Below are 15,410 nucleotides of genomic sequence, written 5' to 3' on the forward strand. Positions count from 1 at the left end.
ATTGATCTCACAGAGGAGAAATTGACAGTAGACGCATGCAGACTGTTTCCACAAACATTTGCGAAAGATTGGGTCATTTCATGGAGAAAATCTCAGCGAATCTCACCTTTGGATGCCTCTTGTTTAACAAGTTTCATTCGGGAAATTTCCTCGCTCCAGAATTTGTCAAATGGACTCCGAAGCAGCTGAGCCATGAAATGATGGGGGGTGATATGTTATGGGCTTGGTTTTCAGGAGCTAGGCAAGGCCCCCTCATTTCAATGACAGGAACCCTAAATGCTTCAACAAGTGCAGAGATTTTAGAAATTATTTTGCTCATAACTTTGTGGGAACAGTTTGGAGATGTCCCCTTTTGCCTTACCACATGATTGTGCGCCAGTGGACAAGGCAATAAATACATGGATTAGAGAGTTTGCCCTGGATGAGCTTAACTGGTCTTTTCAAAGTCCAAGCCGAAATCCAAAAGGCAACCTTGGGGTAGAAATGGAGCAGAGAGTGAGAGCAAGAACTTTTCATCCAACACTGATCTATGATCTCCCAAATGTGCGTCTGGAAGAATGGTTAGACTGCTCATATTAAGCCATATGGATTTTAAGTTCAGGTCCTACTCGATGAGAGAATACTTTTGGCAATGCAGTTTATAAAAATCTTCCTCCACAGGTTTTACTTTTATAGATAGCAATTTTGTCTTTTTTTTTTCCTTTAATTGTTGAGTTGTGGGCATGCTTTGGCGGCGCAGTGGTTAGCACGCACAACCCATGTATGGAGGCCTTAGTCCTTGAGCCGGGCAACCTGGGTTCAAATCCGGCCTGTGGTCCTTGCCCGCATGTCTTTCCCCTCTCTTATACCCCCTTTCCTGCCAGCCTACTCTCCATAAAAATAAGCCACTAGTTCCGTAAAAACAACAAAAAAAGTTGAGTTCTTGAATTATTAATTTTTTTGTTATTTTCAAATGTGCACAAACTTTACATGAAATATAAAATGCTGACTATTTTCAGCTCATGTGGTATTTTGTAATAATGCCGATGCTTCTGATAGTTACCTACAGTTACATGCGTTTGAGTTGATCGCATGTAAACGTTACAGTGTTTAAATAAAGACATCTGCTTTGCAAAGCTTCCGTTTGATAAGCCCTTAAAATAAAGACAGAAACAATTATAATGTAAAAAATATATAATTATTGAATATAAAGTAAAAGTTCTATTTAAAACTTTAATTGCATTAATAACATTAACACACAAATCAACAAAAAATAAAACAGAACGTTTCTCTCTTGTAAAAGTAAAAATACAGGGTTAAATCAAACTTAATAAAAATACATACAAAAACTAAAAACGGTTATTTACAGTAAAATACAAAGTGTCATAGTTTTCTAAGTGCCCAAACTTTTGCATTTACAAAATGTGCTGTTATGTTAGTTGCCTTTATACATTTAAAACAGGTTAAAACTGTTTAAAACACAAAAAATTCCAGGTTTTGAGGTAGATCTAACCATTTCACACAAAAAGAGAAACATAGGAAAAATTTACACCTTTGACCTGTTTTTTAGGCTTACTTTTGCAAACACTGTCATAATGACTGGCTCCTCAATGGAAAGCTAGAGCTATTTTTTGGCAGTAGCGAATGTCCTCAAATGAAAAAGCTCACAGTTCCTGGTTGATCAGCATTCTTTGAATTGCCAACAAGTGAGGCATCAGGACAATCTTCATAACTCTGTAACTTTAAGCGGGCGTTGCAGCACCACTTCCACCGGCCCCGAGGAGAGATTTTTGATGAAAGCCAACACCTCCGGACGTCTCATCCTCACCACGCTGGTGCCTTGAATTTCTAAAATCTCATCACCGGGGAACACTTTGTCAGCAGGTCCCCCTGAGAAGTTAAGAAATAAAATACATTTGAATATTTTGCAGAGGTTTTTAAACAAACCAAACTAATTTACAGGAACAGTTTAACAAGATCCTAATGTTAACATTTCCAACAGTTTTGAATCCTCCACAAAATAAATCCACCTATAATATTTTTATATAGTTATGAAATCTATCATTTTAAAAAGTGGAGGAAAACGTGTTGATTCACACCTCCCTGTTTGACGTGCCTCAGTTTCCTCATTTGAGTTAGTCTTCTGTTTTTTCACTTACATCAGTTACCCTTAGTAGTTGTTATCCCTTACTTTACCCTGAAACAAGCTGTTATGCACCTTTAATTGTAGTATGTTTTCCTATTTTTGTTGCATCACTGAGCCATTCGTAACACAGAAAAAAGAATACCACACAGATAGTCAAACATGGTGGCTATTTTATCATTTCAGAACAAGGAGACCTTTTGCACAGCTCAGGCACATTCAGCTTGCACAGCAGGACTATAATCCCCACTTATACCAGCAAGTACACCAAGCTATGATATGGTAACTTATATCAAGATTCAAACAATAATTTTATGAGATTATTGTTTACATATGGCCGTAATACACAGCGGAATGACAATATAATACATAGAAAATAAAAAGACAATTGCTGGTGTTTTAGATTGCAACGCAGTATTGGTGTATTGAAATTAATCCTCTCTTAACTAAGGCTTTAATCCAAATGGAGGTAAATAGAGACTTTAGACCAGGAGATAATTATTTTAGTATGCTTTAAAAGTAAAACTACTTTATGTCCTAATTCAAAATAACTAAAGTATAAAGGAGTATTTTTCGTAATTCTTTTAAAAGAACCACCCTCACCACTGCAGGGGATTGGAGGCCTAGTGTTCAGAGCATTGTACTTGGAATCCAGAGTTTTTGAGTATGTATCCCACTTCCACAGACTGCCATTCTGGGTCCCTGAGCAAAGACCCATAAGCCCATACTGCTCCCCGGGCGCCCCACAATGGCAGCTCACTGCTCCCCAAGGGGATGGGTTAAATGCAGAAAGTTCATTTTGTTGCTCTGTACTTTTGGCAGTGTAATGATAATTGAAAAAGCTGGAACTTAAAAAAAAAAAAAATTGCTCATGAACAATCCTGTACCTGCTCCCAAGAGGGAACGCCTTTTAAACGCGTGCAAGAGCATTCAAAGGCCCATTTCTCCTTGTGCATGCTCTGTTTAAGAGTCGCTTTCATACAAGCGTACTTTCTAAAAGAAGATTGTTAGCTTTTCCAATATGTCAGACTCACCACTGCTAGGTGAAAACGGTAGATCAGCGCATAGGATAGCCTTACCTAAACATCTCACCAGAGTGATTGACAATTAGGAGGAACACTTATTTCAATGATCCACCCTGAAAAAGAACATCCTCCACTATAAATTTAAGTTACACTTCTCACCTGGAAAGATTGTCTTCACAGTCAGTGGTCTGTTCCCTTCACTGGATCCTACACCTCCAAACAGGCTAAAACCCAGATCCCTGCTGTTCTTCTGTAGTTGGACGCACACACGCTGGCCTTTCAGAGTTGAAAAAACACACAGAGTATGTTTAATATTCTATGTTGAAGAAAACATTGGATCTCTTTTTAAGCATTGTTTCTCACCTGTCTCATACTGAGTTGTTGTTGCCATCTCATTATTTCCTTGCACTTCTAACTTTGAGCCGCCACTCAGGTCACCTTTCCTCAAGACCACCACCGCCATTTCTCGATCCTTGGCCTTTCTAAGAATCTTCACAGCCTGCCAGTGACCAGTTTCTGACAGAGCAGTACCATTAATGGACAAAACACGATCTCCCTCCCTAATAGAGCCCTCCTGGGCTGCAACACCTGAGTTAAAAACCTTGCGAACCTGACAATATTAGTAGAAAAAAGAAAAGTCTTAGAAAATGAGATATTTATCATAAGCAGCGAAAAAAAGCGCTATTTTCTTACAGTGATTGGTTTATTTTGGTCCACGCCTCCTTCCAGACTGAAACCTAGCCCTACGCCGACCTCCTTGTGCAAAACCACCACCTGCACATCGTCATAGTCCTTTTAGATAGACAAATAAAGAAGAGCAAGTTAAATCACAAACTTTATTTTCATCTAAAAGCACATTTGTGAATTGAATTTGAAAGGAACAAACACAGAAAAGGTTATCTTAAATAAAATCACTGTCTTAACACAAACATGCTGATCTACACATATAATCTGTATCCTGGCCTTGCATATGCTGTTAGGAATGCAGATGGGTCACTTTAGCAGACTTTACCACTGAGCGGAAGGTGGTTTAGCAGAAAACAAACAAGAGGCCTTTTCTTCCAGAAATACAACAGGCCTTTAAAAGAACAAGTGTTTCCTATATGTAACAAATGAACTATTGTCGTCAGAGAACAGCAAAAAGAAAAAAAAGCTGTAGCTATCAAAAGCTTTTTTTTTTTTTCTTTTAGCCACAACATAGTTTTAAATAACAGAGGAGGCAATAGGATGTCAATGAGACTGAGTCAGAGCACAACAAGCATCTTCTTAGAGGTCCAGTTTGGTTGGTTTCTGTTAAAAGTGGCCCAAGGAAGGAAAGGTGGTAAAACAGCTGACATTTACCTGGGTGGCCAGGGCTTACTGGAGCATGTGGTGTGCAAAAATAGCCTATGAGGTCTTAACCACTGAACATTTTGTAGCTCAAATTGCTTTGATGTTACTTTGACATGTTTCATTATGGTGGCCTCACCTCACATCTTTGTGTACTTTAGGCCAGTGGTTTTAAAACTTTGTCAGCAAGAACCACTCTCCTGTATATTTTAATTATTTTCCTGTCTCTATACAATCTATGCAACCCTTGGTTGGAAATGCAATCATTTAATGCAGGTGTGCTAGAACAGTCACATCCAAACCATGCAGGACAATCGGTGCCAAGGATCGAGTATGAAAACCACTGCTTTATGCGTCTGTTGTTACCAGTTTGGCACATGAGGTGGAGCAAAGGCATGATCTACCAGCCAATGACTTATCATTGATCTGAGTACACAGCAGCAACAAAATAAACATTTATAGTAGATGTACCCCTGGTCCAACACACATAATCAAATACCTGAATTACCTTTTCAGGAGCATTCAAATTCTCAATAGTTCTGATAATGACCTCATTGTTTGACCCAGGTGTGTTGAAGCAGAGACATATCTAAAAGATGGAGGGCACTGGACATCAAGGACTGGAATTAAAGATCCCTGTACTACAGTACAACTTGAGGGCCTTGTGAGGTCCTTGCCTCAACCGATCAGGGATAGCAACTAATAAGAGCAAGAGAGTTTAGATTACAACAGTAAAAAAACTATTACTGTAATATCAGCACCTGCAAGGTTTCATCCCCCAGGTTTTTGACATCTTCTACCAGTTTGTCTATCTCCTCAGTGGGAAGCAGAGAGACACAGGAAAAGGTAGAGATATCTGAGCTTAATGAGACAGATCTTCGGCCTGACAGCTGCCAATCCTCCATGTCATTTTCTGATTCGTAGTCAGTACCAGAGATGATGACCAAGTCTGAAAAACTATGAAACAGTAGTTTGGGAATAAAATAAATCAGTTACTTCAACTATTACTTCCATGAAACAAGAAATTTGATCATGAAAACATTAGTTACCTGAGACTGAAACTCTTGTGTTCTGACTGACTCATGTTGCTGGTTATGGTCACAGAGGATTCTCCAGAGTCTGAGTCATAGTTTGAATCATCATCCTTCTGTGTGCTTTCATCATCCTCATACTCCCCAATGAAATCATTCCAGCTATTATCCTCTGGGTTCAGACCAGCAATCCACGCGTTCAGATCTGCAAGCCGTTTCCTTCCTTTTGGTAAATCGTTTTTAACATCCGGATAGAAGACATCTGACCAGTCTTGAGAAGAAGTCTGAGTGGGAAGATCTGTAGAAACCTTATCTTGAGTTTTGTCTTTGTGTGTTATGAAGACATCTGACTTGTTGTTATGGGAAAGAGTTGTGATGGCGGGGAGAAGAGTAGAGTCTGTATCTTTAGTTTTGACTTTTTTTCCAAAAACAGGAAGGGTTGCGTGATCTGCAACAGGAAAGGTATTCTCTGGCTCTGACACAGGTGAAAGAAAAGGGGAGGTGTTCAGAGGGGTGTTTGTTGGGGTCTGTTCATCTTCACTAACTGGTGAAGAAATTTCACTTGGTGGCCTTGGCTGCACTTTAGTTGTCATATTTTTTATGTTTGAGTCCTCAGGGCTTAAATGTTTGACTAAATCTGTCTCATCAAAGCAAAACAGTTTTGAGTGCCTTCGAGTTTCCTCATCAAGAGGAATGTGTAGATTCTTCTTGGGGCTAGAATATTTACTTATATCCTCAGAAAAGTCATTTTTTCTCTTGTCTAATAAATGAACTCCATCAGTTTCTAACTTCCCTAATCTGATTATAACCTCATCCACTGACAAAGACCTCTCGGATGCTGGCTTCTTTTTTTCTTCCTCTTTTTCATCTTTCTTCTCCTCCTGCTTATAGCTTTGCTCATCAATATTTTTTATTGCAGACCCTCTCCTCTTTATTCTCTCTTGGGTCTCAAAGGGATTTGCTGGTGCGGAAAAAAGCCGCCTTGAGGCTTGGACTTGGCTTGTTGCTCTCTGTGTAAGAGCTTCGAACTGATTGATTTTATTTCTCACGCTGGTTGAGGAGGGGACAGACAGAATCTCTGTCAGCCTTTTCCTTTCCGTCAATTGCAGGGTACCCTTCCGTGGACCTTCATCAAACACATCATCTTCTGCTGTTATGCTTTTCAGGCCAGTTTGTGCTTTTGTTTCTTCATCTCTTTCTATGTTGCTCTCTCGCACTTTCATTCTTTCTCTTGTGTCTGCTCTGCAGTCCTCTTGGTTTATGTTTCCCTTTTTCTGTTGAAAAATGGATGAAGTATCTCCTATAAATGTTTGGGACTTTGCCATACTTTCTGCAGCCCTGAGAGATCTAAGATTAGCAGCAATCGTGTTCCTACTCCTGCCTCTGTCCAAGGACTTTGTGCCCATTTCCATTTTCTCCCTCCTCTTCTTATCATCCTCTAAATAGTTGCTTTTAAACTCTCCTTGCCACTGTGTTCCTGTTGATCTCTCTTTGAGCTGAACTGCATGAGGAGAAGCGACGGTCTCTGACCTTGTACGGTTTGTTTCCTTTTGAGCCCAGAAGGATGGCACTGTTTTACGCACCGGACTGCAGACTTCGCCGGATGAGAACCGCCTCGGAAAAGTTCCCCCAACCGTCGTCTCACCAGCAGACTCAAAGAGTTTCCGAATGCGCTCTTGTATGCTCTGTCCACCCTCAGACCCCAAAGAATCATCCGTGAACCTTGAGCTTGGGACGGACTCAGTCCTAAACCTGAAAGGAAGTGAGTTGACCTTACTGGTTCCTCCAGCAAAATCTTTATTATATGAGCTATTTCCTTTAATATAACTTGGACTTTCAGTCTTAAAACCCTTTAAAGAGGAACTCATCCCTCTTGATATGTTCTCAATGTCCTTCTTTTGTTTCTCAAAACCTCCAGCTTCTCTTTTACCTAATAAATTTGACATACCACCTCTAACGTTGAGTGGGGAGCTTCCTAAATCCAATCCCCTGTCTAAACTCAAATGTTTGGATTTTAGGTTGCCTCTCCTCCCCTCTGTGCTTTCCCGGCTAATGAATAGCTGGGTTCCTACATCAGTGCCATTTTCTGTGTGTTTTCTCTCTGATGTGTCTTTCTTGCTCAACTCTGTGTGGGTCGTACCAACTACATCTTTGTTAATGGCTGTATCATTGTTGCTTTCAACATTGTCAGGTAAGGGTCTCTTTCTAAAGCCTGATCTGCGATTGAGACTGTATGAAGGAGAGTTAGCTGAACGGACTGTGAATCGCCCGCCCGTCCTTGTCGAGATGTTTTCACTTGTTGAAGGGGGGAGCAGATCCATGGTGAAAGAGTTTAAGAAAAAATCTTTTATGTAATTGTAGTCCCAAACGAGAGAAATTTAAATATGGATTATAAGAGATTCTAGTTTTTTAGATTTTAATGTAAAATTATTTGATCCTTAAAAAGGACTGATGCAAAGCCAGAAATGCATCACTCAAAACGGAGATGCTTCTGATTCTAATTCAAGTTAACAATTGAATCCCCGTCTTTGGTTCCTCTTCTAGGTCCTTTTCCACATGTTTTTGTTTTCTGACCTCAGCTTCAGTGAAGAACTTCCTGTACCTGTCAAACATCAACAGAAAGATATTTAAGTGTTTAGAGAAAACTAGGAAGAATTCTTTTGATTTGTATAACAAGTAAATATAGTCAAAAACAGTCAAGCTGGCACATTAAATAAAAAACTCATAAAGTAACAGTGTGGCATTTATTAGATAGTGATTAATGGATATAAGCCTTGCTACAGTTTTGTATCTTGTTGCATGAGAGAACAAATTCCACTTTGTCTTATTGAGATTTTTTTAAATGGTAGACCACCTAAACTTTGCATAACTGTGAACTAGAAAGAATTATATAATCTTTTCTAGACGTTTAAAAGTAAAATCAAAATTATATTAAACGCACATTTATTAAGCTCCCTTTAATCTGATACCCCTAAATTAAATATAGTGTGACCAGAACCAGCTGAAGTCTACTCAATAGCATTAAGAATCCATGAATATCTAATTTAATTTCTGCTTAACTTAAGAAATACTATAAATGCTTTAACAGGGTCTATAAAACATTTCTCAACAACTATAGATTTAAAGACCAAAGGACACATCAAATATGAAATAAGAAGAATGCACATATTAAAACAAGCAATAGGACATCTTTTTTTTGTTTAGTTTCCAACTAACAAACTCAACAGATAAATGTAGAATACAATGCTTTAGTCTACAGAAGATAATATAGAGCTTATTGTACCAAAATGGAAAAGTAATGATACTGTATGCATCTCCTTAGCAGGGGACTTCAAAGCCGGTTAGAGGTGTGGCTTTATTTAAAATCTATGAGAAAAGCCGGAGAGGATACACAAAGGGAATGTGAAGCTTCTAAATGTGTTCAAAGCTGGAAGAAATGTACACCAAACTGTAAAATGGGGTTCTACAAAATGTAAAAACAACTTGTATAATTTCCTGTTTAATCAAAGTTCTTATTTGTTGATGTAAAAACAAACACTTTATGGCCATAGGCTTCTATTTGTTGGTTTCCCAACAAAATAAAGTGACATATATACTTTTGCAGGGCCTAGTACAAAAAAACAACAACAATAATATTAATGAAAAACAATCTTATGAAAAGCAGACGTTAAACGCCTACATTTAACCTTTCTTTTATATAATACAACAACATTGCGCTGCCCTCATGATTTTCCCCTCTTAGTACAGCAAAGCAGCCAAACACTGACCAGCTTTGCTCTTAACACACATTACGCCTTCTGTTTATACAGGCAACAAACTCGAGACAGCCTGTTGGCAAAACTGGAAACAAAAACTGGAAAAACTCCCCTAACAGCAATCCTACTCAGCAAAAACAATGCTTTTAAATCACCACCATAACACTAGTCTTTGTGCAGAGTGTCTCGGTCTGAATTAGACCACCAAGCCAATCAGAAAACCTTCGGCCAGGGGATTGAGATAGGATAGGCGGATACAGCAACAATAGATGAAGACAAAACTACTTTGATTTACATACAGGCCATTGAGAGACGGATAATATTACTATCAGACAATGACTTATCAGGGATCTAAGTATGCACCAGCAACAAAACAGGCGTTTCCAGCAGCTGAAACTATCCCAGAGTGATGACTGATGATAAAAGAATCCAATGCATTCTACAATTATAAGGTCTCAAAAAACACACACCCTATATATTCTAGTGTTCTGAAGCATTTTAAGTCTACATTACAGTCTGTATTTTCTTGATAATAGCGATTGGTGGTGCTTTCCAGTGTAGGAGAGTCCGAGTGTCACCTTACAGAAACACCTGTCCTGCAGGCTCCATAAGCCTTCCATCTGTGTATCCTGGGATAAAACTTTAAATGAGCTTTTATGAAAAGAAACAAAGCTGCTCATAGAACTAAACACTTTTAAATAAACGCAAACCCTACCTTCACAAAACGTGTCCTCTGTTGACATCCTAAGTCACCGTGTTACTCCATAATGTGGACAGCGCTCCGTGGTGACATCAGCACCTGCCTCCTCTCTCTCTGTCGCTCTTCTTCTCTTTCCATCAGCTTTGCATGATGGACTGCGTACAGTGACGCAAACCTGCTACACTGGTTTGACTTCCTGTCTTTGCTCCCTTGCTTCCTGCTAGCTTCTTTCTCTTTTATTTTCTCTCCTCCCTCTTTGTCCTTGTTGTTTCTCACCCCTCACAGGGTAGCATCCCTGACTGCAGCGTATAGTATGTATGGTCTATATAGTATATCTTCAGATATTCACATGTATTTTACCATGACAAAGAAAATTGAGAATACCTTTATTGTGTGAAAAAGGCTCTTCAAACTACATATTGTCAATGCCATCCTTGGTAGCAAAAATTGTCATCAGGTATTTATGATGAAGGCCAATAAGTATTTCACAGTTACTTAGAGCAATAGCTACACTGCAAAAACGATATAGAAATAAGTAAAAATTTCTTAAATTAAGTGTATTTACCCTTAATTTGAGTAGGTAAATATGAGGATTTACCAATGCAATTGGTATCTTTATTCCTGAAATAAGATAATTAGATAATATGAACATGAAATAATATAATGCAATTGTTTTTTCTTATTTTAAATGTAAATTGTCTTGTTCCATTGGCAGTGTCTCACTTTCGTCCTCAATTGGAGAAAAAATGCACTTACTTTAAGAAAAAATGACTTACGTAGATTCCATTTTTTGCAGTGTATAATGTAGCTTTTTCAAGCAAATGATCACAGAGGAAAGTAAAACTTTAACTGGGCAATTCTTACTACATTTGTTAATGAGCCGTTATGGACTTTAGTGTGTCTGGTGTGCTTGAAGCTGAGTTCACAAGATCTGATTATTATGTCACCTTTTTTTTGAGGAAAAAATGCACTTATTCTATGAAAAAATGACTTATTTAGACTTACATTTTTTGCAGTGTTGTTGCAGCAATTAGGCTGGCATGTTAATTATATTGTGACTGCAGCTACTATAGAATATCACTGGCATGCCCAAGTCTTGTTATTTTTTTTCTAATTGCAGTGTGTGCTGGATTTAAGGTCTTCCTCATACAACTGTTTCTATTACTGTAGTTATCAGAACCCATCCATGGCTCTACGACTTATGATTACACCATATTTGACTGTCTCTTTCTGAAATTGTTTTACACCTGATGTAACAGAGCACACCCCTTCCTAAACGTTCAGCGTTTGTCTCATCAATCAACAGGATATTCTGACAAAAATCTTTTACATCATATAGACTCTTTCGGAAAATGTCAGTTTAACCTTAGATTTAACTTTGAGCTTGAGATCTTCAGTGCTTCATATATTCTTCTTCAGCTTTTGCTGGAGCAAAGGAATATTTTTTTTTATGTGAACCCAAGGCATTGGGTTTGTTTTTCAATAAATATTTCAACTACTTCATGTTGTCAGATAGTTTTTTTCCCCCGAAGGACTTTGTTATTCTGCAGATTAAAAGGTAATCAGGTCAAATCTGGGTGTGGCTATATAAGTGAACTAAAACAAATTTGGTTCAACCCAGTTAATCCACATAAACAAAAGGGGTGATTACTCACGTTTTTCTAAAAGGGGCATGTTTCTTATTTTTACATTTCGCATTTACTCAGGTGCACCCTATTTGATATAAATTCATATTGCCTATTTATTATCATTTATTTGAGCAAGAAGCAGCATTATTAGTGTTTAAAGTGTATATCTCTGAGGACGGCAATGTGGATTAAATATTAAGTCCTCCTGATAACTGATATCCAGTTAAAAGAAGAGAGTGCAAAAGTGTATTTTTTAAAATTGTAAAATTCAAACTGACACGAGGAGAAGGGTATAAAAAGTGTACTTACAATATTTGCTGCAAACCAAGGGCTCATCATCCTTCTGGCGTTTCTTTTTTGCATGCACCTGCTTCTCGCTTGGTCTTCCGTTTAAACAAAGGAAACTGTGGTTGCTGCTGCACTAAAAAAGAGAAGGCTTGATTTCTGTCTTATCGTGCACAAAGAAGCTAAATTAAACAAAGTGATTTCAGAAACATTTTAGAATTTTATTTTACCAGTGAAGGATGAGCAGTTAATATGCAGCTGGTGGGTTGTTTGGTGCCAATCTTGGCAGAGAAAAGCCTGTGAGTGGGTGTAAATAGCTCAGACAGATATCCACAGACACCCACCCTTGTTGGTTACAGAAGAAAGACTCTCAGTGTCTCTGCAGATGGTTGAAAAAAAAAGGTCTGTCTCATATCTGACACGCTGGTGCTTTAAATACAGTTTTGATTTATGGTCCTGGACTCTGTAAATGCCATGAGAAAGGACCCAAAGAACTTTTTAAGCAATACTGAGCAAAAAACAAAGAGAAAACTTAATGTTTTAATTTTAATTATAATACACTATAGATAATTTCATATTCTTTCCTATGTTTTGCAGATTATTTTATATATGACTTGATTGTTCCTTCATTGTGTGAAGCAAACAGCAGGCGGCAGCAAAAGAATGAAAAAGGGTAAATCGTAAATAAACATTGATGCCATATAGTGAGTACCACTTATTCCAAACATTTCTGCCAGAAATTAAACAAATAGAACTAAAAGTTTATTATTGGAGTGATGAACACAGTGACATTTAAAAATGTAAAATTTTTGAAACCAAAGAATATATATATATATATATTGCAATTTTCTTTTTTTTTACAGTTAAATGGCATTTTAGCTGTTATTTATACAGCTAGCTGTGGCTGCTCCAGAGTTTTTTCTCTGCATGTGCCATGGGGGGGTGTTAAGCATTGAACTGAGACTGCTATGAATCATCCTTTGTTCCTACATTAATACACACAGATGCAAACCAAAAAACACATGTATAGAGTAGTTTAGTATATAAACTGTTGTGATTCGTTCACTTTGTTTCCTCAGATCTTGGAAAAAAATATTCAGTAAATTATTTGTGCTTTCAATAGCAGCATCTGGTAAAGTACATGTAAGGGTGTTAAAAAGGTACACTGATAATATAAGTAAAATTCCTTATAGTTAATTAGTGATATTATGTGCCTCAAATTATTTTTACTTACCAAATATCTCTTGTATTGTGTACAAAAAAATCCAAATAGGAGCACATTAAAGAAGCAGTAGTATAATCAGTTAAATAGAAGAAGATAAATATGACCAGTGTATCAGCTATAGGAAACTTTGCAATGGTTGCAACAGATGATTATTCCCTCCACATATTTTCAAAATAAATAAGAGTTGAGAACATGTGAAATGCCAAAAAAATAGCATCTAAACTACTCTTAATGACCTACAAAATAATAATTATTGGGGTTTGAATGTCAACTCATATAAATATATAAATATAAATTTGAATAGTCCGATACAATATATTTTTAATTGGAACTGGTCGTGTTTTGTAAGGAAGATATGAAAATGTCATGGTTATGATTATTAATTATTATGATGAAGTATGTATCTTTATTTTTCAAGGGGCTGCTATGACATTGAAGGAAAAGAGCCTTAGAAACTACCCCCTTTCCTTCCTAAGGCCCCCCTGGCATATTTATTTGTTTGTTTGTTGTTTGTTTATATATTGTTGTGTGACTTTAAGTGAAATAAAAACAAAAACAAAAAAACAAAAAAAACTTTCCTTCCTAAGGAGCATGACCAGGAGGGGTCACGTGTTGTGCCAAAAAATGGGCGCCATTGACGTAAAAACACCCCATATTATAGAAGGTGGATATCAGCGTCTGAGCAAAAGCAAATGTTTTATTTTAATTCTCTACATTACGTATTAAATTTACATTTACAATGTTTCATTTATGCGTATTTAGGCTGTGGGCTTTTATGTCTGAAATGTTGCTCTTAGGGAACTGCGCGACATCGGTCACGTGACATTTGCGGAAGTCAACAAAGGAGAAATGTAACAACAAGCAGTTCAACAGAAATCTTCCTGTTTTCTGTTACTTTTAACCATTTTTTTAGAATGGATATTTAAAACGCAAACCTAAACCAAACTCCGCGTCTGATGAAGATCAAGGTCTTTTTTGTTTTGTTTTGTTATTTTAGGACAGACTTTCAAAATGCTTGACGGATCCTTGTCAAAAGTGAACGTTGTTCTTGTAATGACTTACGGAAGTCTGGTAAGTTTCACTAAAGGTTTTCTTTGTTTCGTTTATATAATTCACAACACATGTCATATTAGGACACTTTTCAGAGACAATCCAACCAGATCATACAGTCAGATTGGTTCAAAGTTTATTTTATTTTAATCTAAGGGGAACCAGATGATTTCATCGAGTCAGGAACAGTGGCGGAGCTAGATGGGGGGCCAGAGGTGGCCATGGCCACATTTGGCCAATCATTGCCAAACCAACTAACTAGCTTAGTAGTTTATTTATTTATTTCATTTATTCAACTAAATAGGTAAACCAGTTAGAGATGTATTCTACACGGAAAAAGCTGTACATTTATAATAATGTTTACAATTATTCAAGTTATACAAATAAAAATATTGGATTTTATCATCTAGTTTTGCTCCTGCAGGACAATCTTGTTTTTACAAGTTTTACCTTTTTAGTTCCTGCCTGCTTTTTTCTTTGCTGCTGTTACACCATCTGTTACATCAATAAAGGATGCGTCTATTGAGACATAACATCTCATTATTACTGTAACTGCCTTAAATTCAAGTGTTAGTTGTTAAAGAGAGTCTATCACTAGGAAATACTGATTTTAATGATGCATCACATTTTTAAGATTGTCGTTTTGATGAGCAGATATTGCCTTTCCATAGCTTTTTAGGTATGATAATATAATAAAATCTGTGAAACAAAAGTGCTTACAATCACTTAGCTTTCTTTTTTTTTTTTATAGCAAAAACCAAAATATAAACAATTTTAGTTTTAGTTTTCTATACATAACACATATAACTCATTTGTCCAGCTTTACTGATATAAATTTAAAAGCAAGGTTACTAAATAGATATTTTTTTTATATTATATGTAAAATTCATGTCAATATAGATATTCAAAGCTAATATGCTTTTAAATGGGTCCTGCACAGATTATTATTGAGTAGTACTCAGTTTTAACTGGCTTTAGCAGCTAACTACTACTAAAAGAGACTCCTGCACTTATCTATAGCTTAGAAAAAAATTATTATGAGGCAGTTAATAATCGTTTGTTTTTGCTAAAAACAGGAGCAGTAAAGTTGAAATTGAGGTGATATTGCATCGGACACTATTGCAGAAAAAAAGTTTGAGAAATATATGAATACATACACGTACAGACATGCTGCTTATCCTGTTTTATTTTCTCTAAAATAAAATATTTGTAATATTGCTATATATATATATATATATATATATATATATATATATATAT

At 36.9% G+C, this 15,410-nt stretch overlaps 2 protein-coding genes across 4 annotated transcripts in view; one reads left to right on the forward strand and one right to left on the reverse strand.

The window, feature by feature from the left end:
- Positions 1 to 1,240: 1,240 nt before the first annotated feature.
- LOC107088383 lies at positions 1,241 to 12,230 on the reverse strand. 3 transcript variants are annotated; one of them, XM_015380514.1, is made up of 8 exons: positions 12,106 to 12,230; positions 11,900 to 12,011; positions 5,526 to 8,109; positions 5,238 to 5,433; positions 3,841 to 3,939; positions 3,511 to 3,757; positions 3,307 to 3,423; positions 1,241 to 1,869 (listed from the first exon to the last, which is right to left on the reverse strand). In XM_015380514.1, the coding sequence occupies exons 3-8, from the start codon at positions 7,826 to 7,828 to the stop codon at positions 1,706 to 1,708; spliced, it is 3,126 nt and encodes a 1,041-aa protein (XP_015236000.1). In that variant the 5' UTR covers positions 7,829 to 8,109; positions 11,900 to 12,011; positions 12,106 to 12,230; the 3' UTR covers positions 1,241 to 1,705. The 3 variants fall into 3 exon arrangements, with proteins under 3 accessions (XP_015236000.1, XP_015236001.1, XP_015235999.1); XM_015380515.1 differs by having other exon boundaries at positions 11,900 to 12,006; positions 12,106 to 12,219; XM_015380513.1 differs by lacking the exons at positions 11,900 to 12,011; positions 12,106 to 12,230 and adding an exon at positions 9,978 to 10,121.
- Positions 12,231 to 13,846: 1,616 nt separating this feature from the next.
- Positions 13,847 to 15,410, forward strand: part of LOC107088402 (uncharacterized protein C1orf43 homolog) — a 4,997-nt gene continuing 3,433 nt past the window's right edge. The window contains exon 1 of the mRNA XM_015380545.1: positions 13,847 to 14,171. Coding sequence (XP_015236031.1) covers positions 14,112 to 14,171 — 60 coding nt within the window. The 5' untranslated portion in view covers positions 13,847 to 14,111. The remainder of the gene's footprint in view (positions 14,172 to 15,410) is intronic.

The sequence above is a fragment of the Cyprinodon variegatus genome, unplaced genomic scaffold (assembly GCF_000732505.1).
Source record: "Cyprinodon variegatus isolate N-32 unplaced genomic scaffold, C_variegatus-1.0 Scaffold217, whole genome shotgun sequence".
In the NCBI taxonomy this organism is placed as follows: Eukaryota; Metazoa; Chordata; class Actinopteri; order Cyprinodontiformes; family Cyprinodontidae; genus Cyprinodon; species Cyprinodon variegatus.

Excerpts from the sequence above, each read along its gene's own strand:
- LOC107088383 (XM_015380514.1), bottom strand. The coding sequence starts at position 7,828 with ATGGATCTGCTCCCCCCTTCAACAAGTGAAAACATCTCGACAAGGACG. Across the intron at positions 5,434-5,525 it reads CACAAGAGTTTCAGTCTCAG|TTTTTCAGACTTGGTCATCA; the intron begins GTAACTAATGTT and ends ACTGTTTCATAG. Across the intron at positions 3,940-5,237 it reads TGGGGGATGAAACCTTGCAG|GACTATGACGATGTGCAGGT; the intron begins GTGCTGATATTA and ends TCTATCTAAAAG.